This window comes from Acanthopagrus latus, chromosome 12 (genome assembly GCF_904848185.1).
Source record: "Acanthopagrus latus isolate v.2019 chromosome 12, fAcaLat1.1, whole genome shotgun sequence".
Taxonomy (NCBI): Eukaryota; Metazoa; Chordata; class Actinopteri; order Spariformes; family Sparidae; genus Acanthopagrus; species Acanthopagrus latus.
The window spans coordinates 5,187,414-5,210,903 of NC_051050.1; the positions used below are offsets into that span (position 1 = coordinate 5,187,414).

Sequence of the window (23,490 nt, forward strand, 5' to 3'; positions counted from 1 at the left end):
CAGTTAGGCTGCAGAGTGAGAGACCACTGTTCAACACGCTGCTTTAACATTTGGATGAAAAACACTGGACATTTTTAGAGAGAAGTCTTGACACTTTGCAGACACAGGACCAGGTAAGCCAAGACATGATCTTTTCTGAAGCCTGACCAAGTGTTGCGGTGCCTTGAACCAAACCAGAGCATAAGGGTGGTGTGGTCTGAAAATTGAACGTAAATAAAAATATAATTTGAATGGGTTGCAAGGTAGTACATTGCCAACATATATTCTGGTGATTGGGTTGGTTTGTCCATTGTTGACCTAAAAACCTTGACCTTAAAAATCATGCTTCAAGACCGAATGAGACTGTTTCGAGACATATTTTAGACTACTAAAGGGTTTTGCAGCTACTACAACAGAAGTCACCCTCTTATTAACAATTTACAATTATTATTAACAATTTTGTGTTTTAAGCTCTAAACTGTTTCGTTAAAAACTGCAAAATCATAACCCATGAAAGCAAACTGCTGCACTCGCTCAAGGGAAACGTTGCTTGTTTATAACAAATCCATCTGATTTGTACCTGAAACTAGTCGAACTGCATGTTGTTTAACTCGTCTTATCAAAGTAAATATCTCCAAGTCCTAATAACAGACAGAGGTCGCCTGATGAGATAGGGAGTTCTGCATCTGTGTGTACATGCAGGGGGGGGGGGGGAATTTAAAGCAGAACTACACACTCACGCATATAAACATACCACACACAGCTTCGATTAACACCTGAAAGGCGACGGGCTCTTCTGGGTCACCGTGTCATCTGTTAGCGTTCAGTTTGATGCTGGGAGAACGCCTCCTCGGATGCGTGATCTGCACTTAAGAAACCACTTTCTTCTGCGGCTTTGACGAGCTCGGGGCTCGTGTTTGAAGCTGGTCAACTCTTTGAGGGATGTGACGGGCAGCAGGGGGAGACCTCAGCTGGGCTGACATCAAGAAACCTTTAATTCAGCCTCGCCTGATTCTGCACAGCGCGGCAGCGGAGACACTGTGGCCTGGAAGAAAATCTTTAATGTGTCCGTTAAAAAAGAAGGCGCCTAATTGGAGAGTGAGTGTGGTCTGAGCGGACAGTGCAACGGAGAATGCAGAAAATGCACTATTTGGATATGAAAAAAAAAAAAAAAAGATCCTGCGAGTAGCCAAGATCCAATTAGTGTGGTATACGATGTGGGATCCAAACATTTGTTTACAAGGGGCCGTTTTTTTGTTTTTTTTTTCCTTTTCCCCTTCGCCTCTCTCTCACAAGGACGGGGAACCCTGGTAGGATTCCACGGCGGCTCCACAACAGAGTGGGTGTGGCTACACCGCACAAACCTCGGGCCTTTTGACATTACACTGCGCAACCATGAGGTCAGAGGAAGGCTCTTTCTTCCGAGGCACAAAGGGGTGATTTTTCACTCGCCCCGTGAGAACAGCGGCGAATAATGAACTCTCGGGCCCCTGGTATCACGTTCGGTTTCACACGCGTCAACTCCATTCTGGAGCGGAACAAAGGGGCAGTAGGAGAAACATTTGTGGGGAGGGAACAGTGTGCCCAGGGTGCCACGCAGGGTGAGTCTGATGCATTTTAAGGCATTTTAATGGCAGTGATACTCGGGAGCAAATTAGCAGATTGTTTTCTTTCAGGCATACAGAGAAACATGCATGATAAGGTGACCTGGCGGACATGCATGGAGGTGTTGTTGAGCCTGCAACGTGTGGCGGCAGTACAGCATGAGCAAATCAAAGTCGGGCATGCTAGAATGTTTCCAACATGTCGTTCAAAGCAAGTATCTGGACCCTAACTGTGACTTGACCCCGAGCCAGATGTTGGGGGCTTTACAATCGCTGGATAGAAGAAGAATCTGTCCGAAACAGTCTTAGACAGTAAACAAGTGTAGCCTCAAACCGATTCATCTTGGAACCAAGTAGAAAAGAAACGATTTATTGCAAACCAAAGACAGGAAACACATGGCTGGAAAGTAATGCTCGCCATTTGTTTTTGTTTTGTTTTGTTTTTTATAAAAAACACGTTTAATTGATTTCTTTGACTGATTTCACCTCGGATCTTGACATTGTGACCACACCCACCTGAGTGCTGTGTCTTCTGCTCCCATAAGTCACTTTTAACATTAAAAAACGTCCTCTTGGAGCGAGTACGGCTCCAAAATGCGTTTCATGTCGTAGGAATCTGATGTTCAGTTGTACTTTTTTTTTTTTTTTCTCACCGTCGTTGTGGATTGTCAGGATTCCTCTTGAAAAACAAAGACAGACGATAATGAGCCCTGCCTCGAAGAAAGAAAACACACAAAAGAAATGTGGGCAACCAGACTGCAGCGATTAGGGCAGCTATAGCATTTTATATTTCACCCCTAACTGAGCGACACTGGCGACACGTTCATGCGTCTGCTTCATGTGCACCGCTGCCGCGTGCATGGAGGAAAACAGCTCCGTCAAGGTCACCGCAGCAGGCAGCTCTGGCTCATGTGGCCTTTAAACAATGTTGCAATATTTTTAGTCTATGCATGTGACAGCATGTGATATATTATATATGTCAAGATATTGTGAAATCCTCTCAAGAGCTGCAACTTGCGATTGCTTTCATTAGCGAGTGATCGTCCATGTCTAGCAAAAACTTCCCAGAGCCCAGAGTGACGTCTTCAAGTCCACAAACCCAGAGGAGTGTTCGTTTACTGTCGCACATGACAAAGAAAAAGCAGCAAACCCTTCCATGGAACCCACCAGTGTTTGCAACTCTTCATTGATTATCCAAATAGAGTCGGAAATTAATGAACTTTTAGTCAAACAAACAGACAAACTTGAGCTCAACAGCATTTTTGACCACATACTCTAACATCGGGATAACTTTTGGTACTTTCACAAAACACTACTAACACAGGGGCATTTTTGATAAATAAATAAATGAAAGAGTTGGGGCAAGTATTAGAATAAGTCCTGTAAATTCAGTTTATTGTAATGCAGCCTTTGAAAACAATGAGCAGACTCTTGGCTGTATCACGATGTAACGACATCCAAAATCTAATAAAGCAGTATAGAATCTCACGTGACGATAACAATATAATATCAGTACATCAGGACAGATGTTCTGCCTCACAAACAGCTCATTCCTGTGACATCATCAGCCTAACTCATGCCACTGACCAATCAGCTATCGCACCTGGTATTTGTTAGCTGCTGTATCGCCTCTCCCTGCTCTTAATGAGGGCTTTTTAAAGCAAAACGGAGAGATTGAAACAGTAAGTTCTCTTAACTTTTCTGTCTCCGTGAAACAGTAATTAAAGACTTCAGCCTCTCTGTAGAGTAATTTCCCTCCCAGTGTCGGTCCTGTTTGGTCTTTTCCTGCTGCAAATCTTTGAACCCGCACACCTCGCACATTTGTTGTGGACAGAGGAGTGCACGGATGCCTCTCTCACCCAGATCGTGTCTTAATGAGAAGAAATGGAAATACCCTCCCGGATGCACATTTAATGAGCGGGGCAGGAAACGACTGCGCTCGGGAGACAACTGGGGCTAAAAACCTGCGACTTCCCAGTTATGTGACACTGTAAGAGCACCAGCGGCCGGCAGCCCCGCTCTGTCATCTGCTCCGCTCAACTATAAAGCATTTGGGAAAGGCCAGACGGATTAGGCTGCAGTTACTCTGACATGAAAAGCTGCACTTAATTCCAGAGCTCTCATGGCTGATTAATCACAAATTATGATCAAACAGCTGACTTACAGGATAAACATATGACACCCCGCTCACAAGCCTGCATCTGTGTGCGTCCGCCCTGTGTGTGCAGGCATGCGTGGCCTGCGTGTGTGTAAAAGCATCTGTGTGTCTGTGTGTGTGTGTGTGTGTGTGTGTGTGTGTGTGTGTGTGTGTGCGATCACGCTGTCTCCCCAAAGTCTGCAGACTCATTTTCCACAGCAGATTAAACGTGTGTCTGCACCCACAGAGCGCACTGCCAAATTAAAGTCCCCAGTACGCCGACGCTCATCTGTGCAGCATGTGAAACCTTTTTAATGCGAAGGGAACACAACCAAAACTATTCCCTTCAAAGAGGGATCTGAAAAAAAAAACTGGTCAGAAACAGACCAAAAGCGGCCGTGTTGTCTGGAGGCCGAGCGAACGCTCGCGTCCCCACGAGGCCGGGACAGAAAGCGTCGACCTCGGCGGTTGCGTGCTGCAGACATGGGAGGAAGTGACTTCACCTCAAAACTGGCGGAGAGCGAAGGAGTCAGCTGACTGGTCGGGGGCGAAGGTGGATGTTTTTCAGGGCGCAGAACAAAGAGTTGAACGTCTGAGAAGCTTTAATCGCCCTCCTCATATCTGATATCAGAGCAGCAGGAGTCAGCATCTGGATGAAAAACATCTGGACGCCGGGATCAGCAGCTCAGGGCGCCGCGGCCACAAAGGGGGCCCTGATTGTAGGGGAAAGTGGTCCCGGATTCTCTATTACCTGTCCCTCATTGATTACCTATTTTAAGCAAATTATATGAAAGATAAACTGTTTAATTCTGCAACATCTGTCAGACATGTTGTAATTTCTGGGCGATACGGCCCATTTTAAGGGCGTTCTCCTATATGTCGCGTTTATCCGGTCCTGTAAAAATGATTTTATGAAAACATGACATATTTGTAACAGCCTAAGAATACGACATATTTTAAACGCAAAAAAATGTTGGCCCTTCCAATATAAATGTTGCATTCTACGCCAAATTTTGTGGCGTTTTGGTCAAATTTTGTATCACAAATAATTTAAACAGGGGATCTGTTTGCATGAAAACATATTTTTTGGCCCAGGCAAAAGAAAGTGTTTGCGGGCCCCGACCTGGGAAATTCTGTAATAATAATAACACAAATTTGGCAGCTGCTTCACCAAATCTGGTATTCTGACACCATAAAAAATTGGGATTATCATAAATTTGCTATCCTCTGTCACCGGTGTATGAATGTGTGTGTGTGTGTGTGTGTGTGTGTGAGTGGGTGAATGCTGACTTGTGCTGTTAAGCTCTTTGAGTGGTCGCTAAGACCAGAGAGGCGCTATGTGAATGTAGTCCGCTTACAAAAAAAACACATTTCAGGCACACTAGATCAAATTGACAAAAAAAAAAAATGTAAGCCCAATTACAAATGTGAGGATACAATCTGTGGTAAAGCATTGCAGCAGTTACCACAAATGGTTCATTTTAAGGACACTGCACAAAATGTAGGTGATTTGCATGAACTACAGTATCATTTTGTGGCCTTTTTGTAATTATAACAAATTTCGGGCAGCTGAACCAAATGTTACGTCGGATTCTGACCCTGTGAAACATTTAGCAGTTATCTGAAATAGCACCTTTTCCTGACTCTAAACCAAATTTGAGGAATTTGAGTGCACTGTCCCATCATCTGTGATAATGCCAAGACTGTGTTGTAGGCCCTATAGCAAATGTGTTACAGGTTACACTTTCATTGGTTTCCTAAAAAATGTTGTGGCTGTTTGGTGCTTTGGAAGCATTCCACATATAAAACTTTAGGAGCATTTATGTCAAATTTGGGGGATTTGTGAGAGCCTGGACATACAGTATGTCGGGTGGGGACCACATAAAAACTGCATATGATATTAAAAATGACACAGCTCGGGGATCAGAATATTAGCTAGATGAAGTAAGAGTTTGGGATTTTGTGATGCTGTAAGAAATTTGAGGATGATCACGAATACTTAAATTTCGGGGGTGGGATCAGGGAGACTCTGCTTAAACAAAACCAGTGAATGTAAAGTTAACAAGCTAGGTTTTGTATGGAGCTGTATGTGAGTAGCTTCTGAGGCTAAAAGGCCTGAGCTTCCTTGAAAGGAAAGATAGAGAGACATGATACACACTGGAAGGGATAATGAGCAAGCACGAAGCATGAAAGAGAAAGCAAACTCAGCTCCCTGTAACCTTCTAACATTTATACAGTGGCCGCCTCTGCAACAGTGCGTGTGTGTGTGTGTGTGTGTCCTTGCCACAAAGAATAGATACGATACAGATAGTGATTTATTCAGATAGTTGTTGGCATTTCACTTTACATCCCCCAGAAAGCAGCAGGCTGCTGCAGCGTGACTTCAGCATGCTGCATTAAGAGCTTTGCTCCCTTCAGGCAACAGGAATTCTGGGTTATTTCTACCCTGGTGTATCTGGCACAGTTTTGGTTATCTGTGCTCAACGGGCCAATGAAGGCACGGCTGCTCCGCGGCTCATTGGCTGCCGCGGGGCAATGGGTTAATCCTGATTGGTGACTTTCTACGAGGACACACCCCTGATTTTGGGTTTTTTTTCTCTGGGTGGGGTGATGGGGGAAATTAGCATATTTATCCATTTTCACTGTAGTGTGAAGGATTTGTAACCTAATTTTAAAATTTCGGGCTCCAAAGGACGTGATATCACCAAATGTAAAAAAAATTGACCTCTCAGCTGGTGCTTCGCCCTCCAGAGTCGCTCCTCAAGCTCTTAATTCAACAGGAATAATGATTAAAACCAGTTTAATCGCCTCAACACAAACTTTAAACCCGCGCCGAGTCTTCGCTGGGTTTTAAAAACAATCAGAAAATAATGTGACTTCTGATTGGAAAAGTCAAACAGCATGTCAAACAGCAGTGCTGCGCCATAGCACCACATCTCCCACTACACTGCTGGGTTGCTGGGCAAAATTTAGAACAGGCCTGCCTCCATACAGGAGTGGCTTGGTGGATGGTAAATGTGTGTGACGTCTTAGCCGGCGTGTTTCTCTAACCCCCCTGTGTATCGCGTGTCTAGACCTCGCCAGCGCTACTTCTGGAAGGGACCATGTGACCCACAGGAGCAGTCACAGGACTTCAACATCCACACTTTCAGGCCCATTTCTTTTTTTTTTCCTTCTTCTTCTTCTTCTCCGATCAATTCTTCCCTTTTATTCCGGCCTATAATCAGACAGGTTCAAATAACTGAAACTGAGGCAAAGTGACAGAAGTGGGACCCAGCGCCAGCGACACATGGCTGCATCTAAGCGAGGTTGAGCCCCGCTAAGACCAGCTCGCCTTTGAAAAGATTCTTTTTATTTTTTTGGCACAACAGCGGTCACAAGGCTTAATATCAGATTAATTCTAAAGAGCTATGGTGTCGATGGCAAAAATCTCTCATTGAAAAAGTGAAAATTTATAAATAAAATTACAACAGATATAAAATCTGTTCATTTGAAGTGATTTTTTTTTTGTAATATTATTTCTCACTGTGGAAATGCTGCTTGGACACGACATGCTAGGTCCTGTTCACTGTGGGTCGAGCTACGTTCAACTGTAACGTCGTGTTACACACTGGAAATACCAAATATTCTCACAAATGCAATATATGCACATACTGAGCAAACATAAATACAAATAATATAGGCATATTCATACTGGATACTACATATGAATACATTTGTGATAAACAAAATAAGAATATTTTTGCATGTGGTGTATATTTTACTTCTAAAGAAAAGCAGGACCTAAAAGACCTAAAATTACAATGTTAAAAAAAAAATGTAATTTGAATTTGAAATTAAATTTAAATTTGGTATAAAACAAATAATTTTTGTATTTAAGAAAATGGTTAAAAACCAATTTGAATCAAAATAACACGATTAAAGAACTCACTATAAGCCATAATATATAAATAATAATAGATTATCTGCATAGATGCAAACAAAAATGATCTGGTTATATCGCTAAAACTTTTGTGGAGTTCACTGAACATCGATGATTCAAATGATTCAAAGGTGCACTATGTAGTTTTGGGGAAGAAATTTTAATTACAAGATAAAGATCTTCACTGACTGATTTTTTTTTTTTTTTTTTGCCTAAACTAAATAAACATGCGCTTTGTTTTTGTGACTGAATAAACTGACTAAACAAGCTGACCTTAAAGGACAGCACAATTTATACTGTTTTACTTGCTTTATATGTGGCGGACCCTGCCACCTTTCTAGCTTCAAACTGTGTTCTGGGACCATATGTCCCTCTGAGAACAGCTTGTTTATTCACCTTTGAAAAATAATAATTGTATAAATAAAAGTACAAATAATAACTGTATAATAGTTCACATTTTTGTGTTTTTTCTTAATGAGTAATGAATACAAATCCAATTCCGAGGTTGAATTTCTTCTCGTAAAACTACGTAGGGCCCCTTTAAATAGAAACAGAAATAAATTGTTTTTGCATTTGAATGTGTTTTTCCTGTGATGCTGAGATTGTAACACCATAAAATCAGCCTACAGAACAGAGATATTCCTTCTAATGTCCCAAACTGCAGTTAAAAAGCAAACATAAACGTCCAATAACGGAAAAAAAAGGAAAAAAAAATAATTAGTGAACTTTTAGTGACCAGGCTTCTGCTACTTACAAAAGTCCACTAAAACTTAATAGTCACCTCCATCCAGAGACAGAAATATGAGCACGGAGCCATTAAAAGTTCTGATGGAAACCTAAGCAGCCGGCACACTCAGGAAACAAATAAAACATCTTTATGAGCGTGATTTTATGATCTTAATAGGCACAGTCCCGGTCCACTGGCCTCTAAGTGCTCCGCTGGACAGGTCCGTGCCTCAGAGCCGGCTTCAGGCTGCAGCTACTGTCTGCACCGCCACACACAAAACTCTGCACAACTTACTGTCTTCATTACCCCGGACGCCGGATAATTAAAAGAACACTTTCACTGCCCGTGAAATTACAATAAATTCCCATTAGCTGGCTCCAACCTTCATTTTGCATTTTTAAGACACAGCATATAAAACTGATACACAACAAACACTGTAGGTTGGAGTCATATGGTCGGTGCAATAACACACTGAATGAATTATTTCAGCACGTGTTCGAATGTGTGGTTGTTACAGTGCAACAACAAACTAAAACATTTTCCAATTTGTTTGAATTCCAAACTTTATTTTCTAAAAAGCATGTGAAAATAATCTGCTAATGGGCGAAAATTACTTCACTTTCCAGGACAAATGAACATGTTTAAAGCATTTTCTAGATTAAAAAGTAATTTTCTTAACTTAAATTTAATCAGCATGAGATTAAATGACTTCTTAAAGTGGCTCTTTGTTATTTATTTGCTTTTCTTTTTTTTTTTTTTTTAAATCACTCTTTGTTGTAAATTTGAACAAATTGTTACCACTGAAAAGCGATCAAATAAAAAGAAATCAAATGAGATTTATCTGGTAAATAATAAAATACAAATAATGCCTATTTACATTACGTACTACCTAATTCTCTATTTCTTTTTCTTATTAGATTTTTGTGTTTCATTTTCTTATATTCTTTTAATTTTCCGGCAAAATTCTTCACACGCGTGTATTTTTTGCAGGGATCGAACATTTTTTGTGTAATTTTTTTGTTTCCCCGTCAACATTAAAGGTGCACTGTGTACTTTGTAGAGGAAATTTTAATAAGAAGATAAAAAAATAATGGCTGGATAGCCTGAATAAGCAAACTGACCCTAAAGGACTACACTGTTTCATTCTGTTTAACTCTGTTTATATGTGGCGGACCCTGCCGCCTTTCTAGCTTCAAACAGTGTTCTGGTGACCTTATTCTCCTTCAAGGACGGCTTGTTTATTCAGTGAAGGAATATATGTGTGTGAGCATGTGTTATCTTACCTATCAGATATTGTAAATTATGCTTTTTAGTTTCAACTTTGTTTCCAACTCTACCCAGAGCACCTTTACTTTCAGCCATTTTCTTTAACGACTTGGACGTGAAATCAGACTGAAACTCTGGGCGAGGTCGGAGGGTGACACCCGCCTCCTCTCCTGTTTTTTATTTGTCCCCTCAGAGTTCACGAGTCTCTTTGAAGCAGGACGGGGCAGGTTATCTGTGACCTCGTCCCTTTTGTTCAGCGGACAATGCGGGCTTGCTGGGCCATTAGTTCGTCTTTGTAGGTGCTCGTCTAGGTGTGATATCCGCCTTGTCACTGCTGATACCGCAAAGTCGACTTCAGAGTCCACCACGGGGACAAAAGAATGCTTTCTGAGGGGGAAAAAAAAACTACCCCGAGGTGCTTCGCAACATTCCTCTGCAGCCACAGAGGAAGCCCCGGCAAAATGCAATTATCTCAATTATACATCAGAACCAACTCGAAGCGTTATTATCACAAATGAGAAGGAGCAGAAGCCGACAAGAGCTCTGATAACCAAAGAGTCTCCGATTCATGAGAGCGTAGTACTCCGCTCAAGTGGAGGCATCTGATTGGCGGGGAAGGGGAGAGCAGGGATTGGCTGAGGCGGTGACATATTCTGTGTCGACTCAGCGCTGGGACCTGTTACGCCAGATGCCCTCCTCTCGTCCCCTGCAATGTTTGCAGCCCCACGCACGCGATCCCTCGCTCCGCTTGGCTGCACCCTCTCATCGCATTACTTCTGCTATTCTAACTCCTCCATCAATTATGCACTAGAATAACTCAGGGCCCTGATGGAGCCAAGACATAAAAGGGGATCATCAGCGCGAGCGCTCGCAGCGTCTGCCCGCGTGTTCCCACCGTGCTGCTGCCGCAGCCAGTGATACGGGAGCCAACGTGCCCGCTCTATAGGGCGGCACACACCAACGGGTCTGTGCATAAACAAACAGCATCATTGTATCATCATCGCGTTAGTGGGTCAATCAGGCTGCAAGATGGACAACAACAGCTCAACAAAGGCCAAAAACCTTCGTCCCAAATCACCAAATCTTACTTTTTTTTTCTCATCCTAGTTAAATTTGTCACATTGCTTACAAGAAAAACAACATGTCATATCTAAAACGTCAGCTAAGACAGAACTGGGTGGCTTCAATCAAAGCTAGGAAAGACAAACACAGCTCAGCAGGTGTCTCATTAACTTCTGAACTTGAATATGTGAAGTTTGATGGCTCACATCGACTCTTCTCGACTGGTTTTAGGAAGGCACTGTGCCCCGCAGAGGCCTGATTTACAGGATACGTTCAGGGAATCTTGTCATCAAGTCACTTTGCCAGATTGTTTTTTTCTTTGATGCATGATAACTGAATACTCTGAATGTTTGTTGAAGTGGACTTTTTTTTTTTTTTTTTTTGCAGTGTACTTGTACAGAGAATGCCAAATGTTCCAATAAGAGTGCCCGCAAAGTTTCATCATCTCTGCAGCGAAATCACATGATTTCCCGCTATGAACGAGTCCTGAAACCACAATTGAATTCATACTAGTAAAAAGTATCAGTGCAAAAAGCACATTTCAACTTCATTCCGGTAAAATTCAATAAAAATGTCACGCATTTTTTAAAAGAATGCATCGCCTTTTTTTAAACGTGAAGAGAGTAAAGTGTTTCACTGCACTGGAATCAGGAAAAATGTCAGAAAATCCTTCAAGTGTGCACTGAGAATGAACTCAAATTTCACATTTTTGAAAAATCAGTCCTGAAAAATTCCATAACAAACAAAAATGATGTGTGGAATGTTTCCCAGACATAAGTGACTTCACGAGAAGGAGTTTTTTTTTTTCTTTTTTTTTTTTTGCAGCTGTTGGAGTGTCGGATCAGAAAAAGATCAGGAAAAAAAAAAAATGCTCCAGTGACATCCCGGGATTGGTAACCTACTTTTTGTTCCTTAAATCAAAATGGAGTCGACTTTGGAAAATGGCTGCCTGAGCTCCGCGCTCCGCCACACACCACAGAGAAAAGGGCGAAGCGGAGGAGAAGTCAGCCACGTCCATGGAAAGTGCACAGGCCCTGGCGGTCTGAGATTTCAATTAATGACCCCGCGACTCAACTTGCGCGATGATAAAATACCAACAACAATTTAATCGCAGCCATTCATCAGCAGAACGAGCGCGGGCCAGGAAAGAATTTGTGAAAAGGAGAAAGAGCAGCCGACGCGATGTCGACCCCTCTATTAAAGTCATGGCGGTCCTGACCTGGATTTCTCCGGGTTGCGTGTGAAGGTTTGTCCGGGCTCTATCGTGAGATCACAAACGGCTTTTTTAATATTTCATGGCTCCCATAGCACCAAGTGTGCTGGAATCCAGCAGGAGGAAACACTTCGAGTCTCGACGGACCGAGGAGCCACACGAAAGGTCCCGCAAAGTCACACCAAGTTCATGAAACAACAACTGCTCTTCACACGCAGATACATAACATTTGTCCTTTTTCCGCCGCGGGAGTCAGAAAAAGAAAAAGAAAAAAAAAACAAAAAAAAACGGGCAAACAACCGAAAACTTCTCCTCTGTTGTGGGACCAAAAGCACCGCCGTGACACAAACCCTCATACCCAAATGATTACATGAGACATCTGAACCGGAGAAACAAAAGCAATTAGGCGGCAGCGGTGTCTCCCACAAGAAGCATACTTCTCCTCGTCGGAGATGTTTTGGTTTGTCTCTGGGGCCGAGTGAAAAACTGGCCGTCCTACGCGCCCGCTCCAGGAGCTTCAGTTCCCCGTGAATCACACACGATTCACAAACCTTGACTGGAAAAGTAATCCTCTCACACATCAGCTTTGTCTAATTTCTTCCAAGATACACAAAAAGCTAAGAGTCAGCAGCCATTTAGGATCAGGAAATATTGCCCTGATGAGGAGGCGCGCATACTTTCTGTCTTCGGGCCTCGCTCCAAAGCCGCGCTGACCCACATATAGTTCCAGAAACGTTTAGTCGGAGGTTTGGCCCCCTCGCTGTCAAAATGATCACATTTGCTTTTTATCAAGCACACATCGCAAGCCAATTTAGGTTTCAGCCGTGATCGTGTGTGATTTCCATCTGCCCGCGTGCCAATTTCCTCGTTAGCCCCGTTCGTCCGAAAACCAGAAGAGACGGCGGGGCCCTCCCTGTCAGGATCACAGCGCCGTGTCATAAAACTGCTGACACCACAGCTAACGAGTCAAAACCACACACGGTTCTCAGTCCTACGTTAAACTTCATAAACACTTCGAGAGAGTCAGCTGCTCGGAAACCATCTGAACCTGTAAGAGACAGCGCTGCTCTCCCTCGGTCCTGTTCAATCGTTTTTATTTGCTCTACTTTGAAGAATGGACACTAAATGCACCTCCAACTCCTGCACTGCAGAAATCTCACTATCATTACAGACCTTTTGTCTATAATGACCCCAGAAAGTCTCCATGTACTTCATTTCATCTTGTTTCCAATACAAATCGGCTCATTTCAAGAGCTCTCCGGCGGAGGACGCGATGAGGATGAGGCCAGAGAAATAAATAAGGGAAAAATGTCTCACGACTGGGAAAAGTGCTTGAAACGAGGCCGCTTGTTTTGGAAAGAGGTTGAAATATTCTCAGACCGCTGTCGAGAAAAAAACAAAAAAACAACAAAAAAAGAAAGACAATGAAGACTTTTATGGTTCAATAAAAGTTGATGCAGATTTTTACAGTGCACACATTTAAAGCATTTGAAGCAGCCTCAGAGTTCCTGCACTGCTTCACTGGACTCTGGTTTGCACAGCCGGTCTCGACAGACTTCATAAACCTCGTGTTTCCTGACTTCTCGGTGTTGAGGAGACCAGGAACCGCCGGCCCGGACACACACCCTGCCATCTCTGATACTGTGTGATGCGCTACACACAGCAGCAGTCTCGCTGCTCTGTTAGCAGCTTAGTGGCTCTTTAGGTTCTTTTTTGGAAGCAGTTTTGAGAAGCTTTACTGCAGTCATTAGGAGCTAAGGCTGATTAATGTGAATGGTCAGGCAGGGCCTGGCTTTCTGAGGGAAGAACAGAGAGGGGTGAAGGGTCCCACAGGAAGTGTTTTGTGTCTCCACACAAAGGGAGGTCTGACCTCTTAAGCCCCTGAGAGCCTCTTTGCTAATACCCTCACCGGTGCCTACAAAGACACAGGGGATGCCATTTCACCACTCACATTTAAACAGCACACACAAGAAAAAGCCCCAGCGAGATTAAAACGGCAGAAAAGTGAACCTCTGTGCAGCCGAGTGAGACCGCGAGATTAGGCCTGAAGAGTCCCCCCGCTAATCCATTGACTGTCGCGCATATCAAACACAGGAGGGGCCGGCTCGCACGGCATCTGATCCCGACACCACGGCCTCATCGTGCCACTGCCGTCTACCGTGCAGTCATTAAAGAATACATGTGTTTTCTTAGACAAGTAACACAAATCTAACGGTAGAGAAATATTATTTCAGTGTGTTTCCAGCACTGGTCCACCCACATGTTTGGTGTATAATCGTACTGCATCTGCTGTCAAGATACCGAGAATCAAATCTGGGAAATTCTTCAAGTTGACTTATATTGGAATTCAATTGCTTCACCTGTAGAATTGGTACATTTATGTCTCCTGATGCTGTGATGTGGCATATTCTCTCCAAGATACTGACACTAGCAGTGAATGTATCTTCAAACAAGTTGATTTGTAATGAAAACAGGTTGAGATAGTTAAGTTAAGCTTAATTCTCTAGATTTAAATGTTGAACCTCCCTTATTCTGTTTGTCCTCTTTCAAGATAACAACAGTACTTGAAACAGGTTAAAACAGTCATGAATACGTAGCTTTTCTTTAGGTAGTCTCACTGAAAAAAATAATTCTGTGCTTGTCCTCTCTTCTTTTATGCTACTGACGTCCATTCTAGAAAAGGATAATTCTGAAACAAGTCAACAGAAACAGGCCAAAATGATCCGACTGAAGAGTCTTGAAACAGGATCAATGAATGTTTCAAACAGGTTGACGTTATTGTGCCGCATGAGCAAATACTTTCACTAGTGAGCGCTATTTTCCAGATTTAAGGGTGATTTTTCGCGATCCTAATTCAGAAATGTGACTTTTTCTGTCTTCTTTCAAGATCCCAACACTCAGTACGAACTATTTTTTTTCAAAACAGGTTGATTTTTGATGAAGAAAGGTTTGAGATTCCATGCTGCGTGGTCGGGCTGTTTCTCAAATTTTCTTGATTCAAGTGGGATTTTTTTGTGGTTCTATGGCAGCAGTTGACCTCATTCTGTCTTCTGTCAGGACAACAATGATTTCAGAAGGATTCTCGGGACAGTGTTCGTTATTTTCCCGAACAAAAAGGAATTCTAGGGCTACGATTTACCTAAATCTGACTTATTTCAACATCCCAACATCCACTTCTGGAGTCTGAGATGATACCACGCTGTGCAAGAAGATATTTCTGATTTAAACATATTTGAATGTTCTAAATCGACAGGGCAGTCTGTTCCATAGGGTTCTTGAAGCACTTTGATTTGTATTCCAGCGCAGGCTGCTGTGTGTTACTGTGCTGCACGGGCAGATTTTCTCAGCAGCAGAATTTTCTAGCGTGAAGCATGAGATTTTTCTTGATTCTACTGCAGCAGTTTGTTTTTTTATTCTCAAGTGTCTTCTTTCACGACACTGACGATCAGCTCTGGAAAATTCTCGTTATAAGTCGACCTCTATCGGAATCTAACTGAAATAATCTCACTTCACGTCGGCAGATTTCTTCACCTATTATATCAGGAATCATTTCTACATTCGAGTGCGGCTTTTCTTGAATATGCCGGAGCAGTTTAGATGATTCTGCCTTCTTCCAAGACACTGACACTGGGTTTTTGAAAGGTTCTTGAAACGAGGTGCGATGTAACGAAACACGGGTTTGAGGTTAAGTTACATTTTTTAGACTCAGAGGTGATTTTTCTTGCTCTGGGTTCAGTAATTTACCTTATTCCCAAGACGCAGGCACCGCATTCTAGAAAAACTCTTGAAATGAGCCGACATCTATTGAAATCTGAAGTAACTGTGGTGTGCTGCAGGGGATGATTTTCTCCTTTTTTAGGGAAAAAAATTATTATATATATATATAATTATTATATATATATATATATATATATATATATATATATATATATATATATATATATATATAATATATATATATATATATATATATATATATATATATATATATATATATATATATATATATATATATATATATATATATATTCAAAAAAAATTGTTAAGGAAAGATTTTCCTCAACTTGCATTGCAGACAGTGATTAGTGTATTCGCTGAGCCACAGCTTGTGAGAAGTTCTGCCATAAACCAATAAAGCCTCCACACTTATTAGCAACCCCTCGTCACTAGTTCCTGTCAATCAGGCCCTGGCAGCCTGAGGGCCTCGCCTTATTAGACACAGCGTAGAGGGAGGGCCGGGGCAGCTTCTCTCTGCAGGCAGGGTCACAGAGAGCATGAGGAATGATGGGCGCCTCCGCGGGACAACTGTTCCCCCTCCGCACAGAGCTCGGCATATGAAACTCACAGCTTAATTGACCTGAAGGTTCAGTCTTATTAAGTCCATTCCGTGAGATGCAACCGATTCGAGTGCGCCGAGTGGCCGCGGACCTGACACGACGTGAGAAAAGAGTGAATACGGAGAGAGAGACTTCCTATCTGGGATGTGACGCTCTCTCATTTCATGCGCCGAGAGCCTGACGTGCTGCGAGGAGGCTTAATGCTCCTGAGCTTTGTAATAAAATGGAAGGTAAACCTCAGATAAGGAGCCTCTTATCCTCACTTTATTGATAGCTTCTGAACCCTCCCGACAGGAAATCACATTCAGTCAGCTCTCTTTGATGCCTTTTGAGATTGACACTTCCTCGGGGTGGAAACACGGGTTCTGACCCCACCCCAGGACTCCGCGGCCTGGACACTGTTCCCCCGCCGCAGCCTCTGGCCTCTAATGCGGAAGTTTCTCTCACCCCCGAAACTGTGCTGTCCCTCCAGCTATAACTCCCCCACCCCCACCCCCCGCCCCACCTCAGATCACTTATGCACACTCTCCACAGCCACCTCTCCCGTCTCCTCCTTCCCCTCGGCCCATCTCTCTGCACAGCTAAAAAGCCGGCTATGGGCCGCTGAGTACGAGCGGAACAATGGCGGCCTTTCAGGCGCTCTGTGCCGGCGCTGGGAGAGGGCTGCGGTCCTGAGACCCAGTCAATATTTGGACGTGGTTGCCTTTTTGTGTCCGTTTTTAATCCAAGCGGAACCGAGCGGCAGGGAGCCGGGAGAAGGCTGAGAGGGGAACGCGAGGGTAAACACTGGGAACAATGCAAACAGGGCAACTCACAATGCCACTGGGAAACTATCACAACATCGGCTCGCCACCGAGTGAAAAATGGAGCATTGTTTCTTTAAGTGGAGATTAAAAGGAGAGCGGTGTAAGAAAAGCAAATAGCGGCGGTCATTCCGCTATGAGAAAGTGCGCAAAGTGTCAAGTCGAGGAGCGAACTCCCGCTTCTGATGTATCGCCTCGACCAAAAATAACGGTGTGTCCGTGAGCTGAGAGGGAAAAAGAGCATTTCGATCATCAGAGAGTGTTCTAAGTCGATAACCACACCTCCACCCAACACTGAGGCCATTCTTTGATTGTCTTAAAGAGAAATATGTTGCATCTGTTGGGGAAAGGCTTTGGATGGACATTATCAGGGATTAAAGGAAGCCCCCCTGGGGTGACAGTGCTCTCCCCGAACACTGGAATCCCTCTCTCCCCAGCTGTCAGGTCGTTAGTCCCACCCAATGAGGTTCTTTGATGACGAGGGGTATCAGTTTCCATGGCGTCCGAGACACAAACAGCTTGAGAGATTAGGGACGGAACTCGGCCCTGATTCTCCGTTGATCCCACCTATCAGCAACAAATAAACACCTTGGGCCACGGCAACGCCTGCGTGCGGACCATATGGACCCGGGTGGGTTTTAATGAAGCAGCTAAATAGCTGGTGAGCAGGGAATTCGCTAATAGCTCCTTGTCAGAGCAGCAGTAAATACCCCACTCATACACTTTATTCCATCATTGGTTACCGACACAGACGGCGAAGCTGACAGGGAACATCTGTGACTCATTTTTCTTACACGAGCTTTTCCACGGCGGCTTTTTATTTTCTGGCTTTCGAGTTTCTCGTCTTCGCTGGGATGTTTGTGCCCCGGTGCCACTTTCTCATGAAACATAAGCTGTGCACGATTTATAAGCTGCAACTCATGACTTTAATCATGTTTTATCAGATGTAATTGCTGACTTTAACAATGGAAAATGCACGTGTTAATAACACTTACTGATCATGTTTTCGGTTTCTCTTTAATCTGTCTAATCTAATCAGGCATACTTTAGACTGAGTTTATTAAATGTAACTAATGTTTTATAAATAATAATCAAATCAGACTGCACATTACTGAGGACTGGAGGTGTTCGGACTTAAATCCATTTATTAACTACTTTCTGACTTTCTTATTAGGGTTCCATTATAAAGGGTTTAAGAGTTGTAACTAATGCTTAACATCAGTTAATACCTAATAAATGTTTTACAGCCTATTACTCAGGACAATGTAATACTTAAATACAGTTAACTAGTTTTCAATATTTACTTTCATTACAAATGGTTTCTATGCTTTATTAATTATTATCACATTATTGTTAATGCTAAACAGATCTGTAATAAGCTATTGCTAAGGACCAAGTCTGTACTAAAATCCATCTATTAGCTACTTTTTTAACACTTTCTAACAAGGGTTCCTTGACAAAGGGGTTTATAGGTTGTAACTAATGTTTTATTAATGATTATTACTCAGTTATTAATACTTAAAAGATCTACAAGAAGCTCCCACTTAGGATTGATCCCCTACTAAAACACATTTATTAACTACCATTTCAATCTTATGTTCTAATCAGACTTCCTCCTTTATAAAGGGTTTATCAATTATAACTGATGTTGAATCTTGGTTAATGAATCAGCTATGAATGCTACATCAGACATTAGCATCTAGCTAACTCTGCCGCAACCTTTCCCCTACAAAGCATTTGTGAATTATTTATTAATCACTTGTTACAACTTGTTAACCTGATTATCCTGCTAATAGTGCCCTGTCACTGTGACGGGGAGACAGCATTCACACATCAGTCTTCATTACTCATTCATCACGACATCTGAAACTACGCCCTATCTGCTGCGTTTCTATATTTCCAACATGCAGGAAAAAAATCTGCTTAAATCATCGATAAGGGTTCATCTACTGCAATACTGCATCAGTGCTGCGCTCGTAAATGTCACGAATATGTTAATAAACGGGTTTGGTCTGCCGGTTCTGCAGCCCTGTCGCAGACGGCAGGCGGTGCACTTGTCCATTGAGGAGGTCCACTCCATCACAACTTGGCCACAAAAGAGTTGTTTTGACAACTGGCTTTGCAAAACATTAAGCAATAATTTATTAACGCCAATAAATCCGAGTGGAACCAAGTACTTAAAGCTTATAAAGCTGGAGACAATGCTATCAATACCTGTCGACATGAAAAGGGAACTGTGGTCCCGCCGCTACACAGGGCTTTTCATTCCCTGCCTGTCTGAATCCACCCCGGGTCGACAACTAAAAGGAGTCGCAACAGTATTTTTTGTGAAATGCTTTCATTTTTTCATGTTATACCCAAATTAGGAGCATTCCCAGACTTTCCAAACCTCGCTGTGTGCAGGGTTTGTGCACACATCCTCCCCTGACTAATGGACTGACTCTGAGCAGAGAGAACAATGCAAAACAATTCGCTGCAGCCTCGACACCCACCTAAGTACGTCTGACTGATGAAGGCAAAAATGGTACGATGATCTGAAGCCTTTTTGAGGGACATTCAAAAAAAAAAAGAAAAACAACTAAGAGTCGTAAGATCAGTTGCGTCTCTGCCGTTTCTCTGGAACGAGGCTCCCTGATACTGGAGTTGCATTTAATTTCATTAAGTAGCTTATACGTGCACGGCTACTCGCTGTCACTGTAGGAGCTTTGCAAACTCCAGGCGAGGCTGAACCGTCCTCGGGGTCGTAAATCCCTCCTCCCTCCTCCGCTCGTAGTCCTGCTCTTCTGAGCCTAATCAGCAACAAGCATCAGCACCGGGGAAGATGTTTCCCCTGAGATGAAAGCGCGGCAAACACCGACGTGCGTTTATCTAAATTACAGGCAGCCTCCTCTCGGCCCTATTGAAACAATAGGAAAACATGAAAATGTCATCGCATTTCCATTTTTCACGACTCACTTCCCATTTCAATTCCACTGCTCCTGTAGGGGATTTCATGAATGGCTGAGTATGGACTGCTGCTCCGGATGCCATTTTTCCCCACTTTGGTCAAATATGCAGCGGAGGAGGCAGAGGAGGGGGGTAAGAAAGCTCATCTGGAAGTTGGGACTGTACCGCAGCAGGTTCCCAGAGCTCCAATACTGAGCATGGTTACATTAAACAGCAGGGATCCGGGGCCCGCGAGCTTGTGTGGAATACTGTAGGGTTCTGCTGAGGGTCAGGGGGCCCCCAGGCTTTAAGCACAGCCCTCTCTTACATTATACAGCCCGGGTCAGGTTTAGATTAAAGTCATGAATGAGAAAAGGAGACAGTCATTTAGAGTTACTCATTTATTTAGCCCCCATTCTGCAGAGACAAAGCCCAGGCGGGGTGCCGTGCCGGGGCCGTCACCGGGCCCCATGGCCGGCGGTACTGCCCCGGTTTTGACCCTGACAACGGTCTCCTCTGTGCTGCTTAACCCGCAACTCGCCTGGTTACTACCAAGTGTGTGACCTCAGCATGTGTGGATCTCTCACAAGACGGAGCATCACGCTGTGCCTTGGCCGCAGCTGAAATACCCCTGTGTACCCCCGTATTGTCCGCCCCAGCGTGGGCCGGGAGGGGGGAGCAGAGAGGGTGGAAGGCGCGGGGAGGGGGGGCACTTGGACGGGGGAGCATGGCAACCAAGAAACCAGACTTGGGAACTGTTTGAAGGCCAAGAGAAGCAAACACACACACACACACACACACACACACACACAAACACACACACACACACACACACACATACACTCACACAAACAACCTGCAGCCTGAGTGGGACAGAAAGCTGTTATCAGATATCTGTCTGTTAGCGGAGCAGAAACTCCATCGGCCCTTTGATGCCACCATCACATTTGCATTCGTTTCAGCTCAGCTCCTCTGAAGCCTCAGCAAACCAGTTTCTTGTTCCCGAGCAAATGTTGATATAATATTTTCTTTGACTCACGGCGAAACCGTTCGGCAGTCAGTACCAGACAGAGGTGAAAGTACTCCTGTCCTACTAAAACAAAGTGACACACAGTCATTATATCAGTGCCAGGAGTGAGGCACACTGAGTCACTGAGGGAGGTGCCCTGACACACAGGAGGGTGTTGAGGAAGAGAAATGTCACTTTGTAGCTCCAGCTAGAATATTCTGAGCTCATGTGGAAGAAAAAAAAGACCTTTTGGTCAAACTTGCATTAATTAAAACCCAGGAAGCAACTTTTAAGTTTTTCAGCTGCACCCAGCACGACTCCATCAGCACTTTCTGAGCAAAGCAGCGCGTGACTTTGATACTCGGATGAATAATAAATCACATAAACTCCTAACACGACGAAGAAATCTCGTGGTCTCAAAGGACGAGTCTCCGTTCGGCACACAAAACAAATCTGTCAATTCCAATCGATAGCAGCAGACTTCACTACACACTCAGCGTTACCTCAGCGAAGCCGAGCACGTTTCCCTTCCGGCAGCGCTCGTTTTACTCCCCGTGTGTGTTGCACTTTTTCGAGCCGAGCATTAGTGCGTAATAGCGCGTAATGGTGCGTAATAGCGGACAGCCCGTGTGAATATATGCCTTGTTGTCCCTCTGCCAGGGATGATGGATGCTGCTCGGTGCGCACGGTTTGCTACAGAGATGATTCAGATGTGGAGGATTATCAAACTGTAATCACAACAACGATCCATCAGCCAAGACGGCAAATAATGGTTGTAGTCAGGACTGAACCTAGAAAACGCTCCAGGTATCAAAGCGTGTGTGTGCCGGAGAGGAGTTCATCATGTAGGTAATTGAAATAAAATGTCATTTCATGATAATCGTTGTTACAAGTGATGTCAGAACAGGTTCGTTTTTAAATTGAAAGATATTTTAAATGAGGTTTTGTGAAACAACGAAAAAAAGTGATTTGCTTTGCATGTTTCGCGCCTGTGATGCCTCAGACTGGGGTCACAGTGTAAAGACTGAACATCCAGTCACTGAACTACAGTAAGCCGGTCAGAGTGCAGCTTCAACCGGGCAGCGTCAGGGTGTAGCCCGCCGCCTGCTGCGGGCGGAGGAAGCCCTGCGTGCCGGTGCGTCCCTGCGAGAGAGCCGGAGCGTGGAAGGCGGGTTACTCACCTCGGGTTGGTCCGGTTCCAGTAGACTGCATAGCGGTCGGACACCACCTTGGACGCCGGGTCCTGGCCGTACACACACATCCCAATGATGAGGATGAGGAAGAGGATCATTTCCACCTGCGGCATGCTGTTTGCTCTGGAACTCCGATGAAGCCAAACTGATTACAGTCCTCCCTCCGGCTCAGGTTCAGAGGTTCTGGTGGATGTGGCTGCAGTTGAAGGAGACGGGATGAGAGCCCACTTTGGGCTTTTTTTTTTTTTTAATTCCCGCACAGATGTCGCTCGCTCCTCTGTGTCTCCGATACAATCAAAGCGCAAATGTCCGTCTCCTCTTGTCTTGTTCGGTCCGCGAGTTGACAGTCAGATCAATGACTTTGCACCAAACGCTCACTCGTCACCCGCTTGACTTAGAGACGGTTCTGTTCAAAGTAGATGAAAATCCACTGAATATCTGCTGGAGACACGAGCAGTCTTCCTCCGGCTCAACTCCGCGAACAGTTTCCCCAACTCGCGTTGAATTTCCCAGAGAGGAGCCAACAACGCTGCTGCGTGCGCAGTGGAATAAAGACCGAAAAACAACAGAGAGTTGATGTTCCAAGATGCGAAGATATAAAGGGCAGGAACACAGTCCCCGTGCCGTCAGTGCTCTCCAGCTCAGGGGTCTCTCCTCGGGATCGCATAAAGAAAAAAAAAAAGAGAGAGAGACTCAAACCAGCAGCTTCAGCTCCGGCTGATCCCCGCAGCTGCCCTGCGCAGAAACAACAACAGCACACGCAGTAAATCTAACCTCTCCGCCGCGCGTAAACGCACACAATCTCCGGGTTAAATGTCCCCTGACGAGCGGCACGAGAAGCGCTCTTATCGATGTGGAGGAACCAAACCAAGTCAGCAGCGCTGTGGCTCCTGCGGCCATGCTCTCCCGGACCAGCCCCCCTCCTCCAACCCTCCACCCCCCCTTCCTTCAAATCCCTCTCTCTCTCTCTCCCTCCCTCCCTTCCTCCCTCCTACTGTGCCAGCCGAGGCACGCTGCAAAAAATGGTCGTCCGTGCAGTTGAGCAGCGGGGACTGTTGAATCTGCTGCGGGTGCGCCGCTGCTGCTGTCGCGTTTAATTAAGAACTGCGCGAATGATCAGCTCTGCCCTCCCTCCAGTTGTTTGTTTTGTTTTGTTTTGTTTTGTTTTTTGACGCGTCACGTCTTCACAGGCTCTCCAGAGCAGACCAGTCCAGTCCGAAATAAACGATACTACAAATCTTTTCAGTGTGTGCACAAACCACACGGAGGAGCTGTCACCATCAAGTTCATCCGGGGGGGGGGGGCCTCAGGCA

At 44.3% G+C, this 23,490-nt stretch overlaps 1 protein-coding gene across 1 annotated transcript in view; it reads right to left on the reverse strand.

Annotated features, from left to right (window-relative positions):
* LOC119030380 (ephrin-A5b-like) overlaps positions 1-23,083 on the reverse strand; it is an 81,433-nt gene extending 58,350 nt beyond the window's left edge. The window contains exon 1 of the mRNA XM_037117909.1: positions 22,166-23,083. Within this exon, the coding sequence (XP_036973804.1) occupies positions 22,166-22,290 (125 nt within the window). The 5' untranslated portion in view covers positions 22,291-23,083. The remainder of the gene's footprint in view (positions 1-22,165) is intronic.
* Positions 23,084-23,490: the final 407 nt, after the last annotated feature.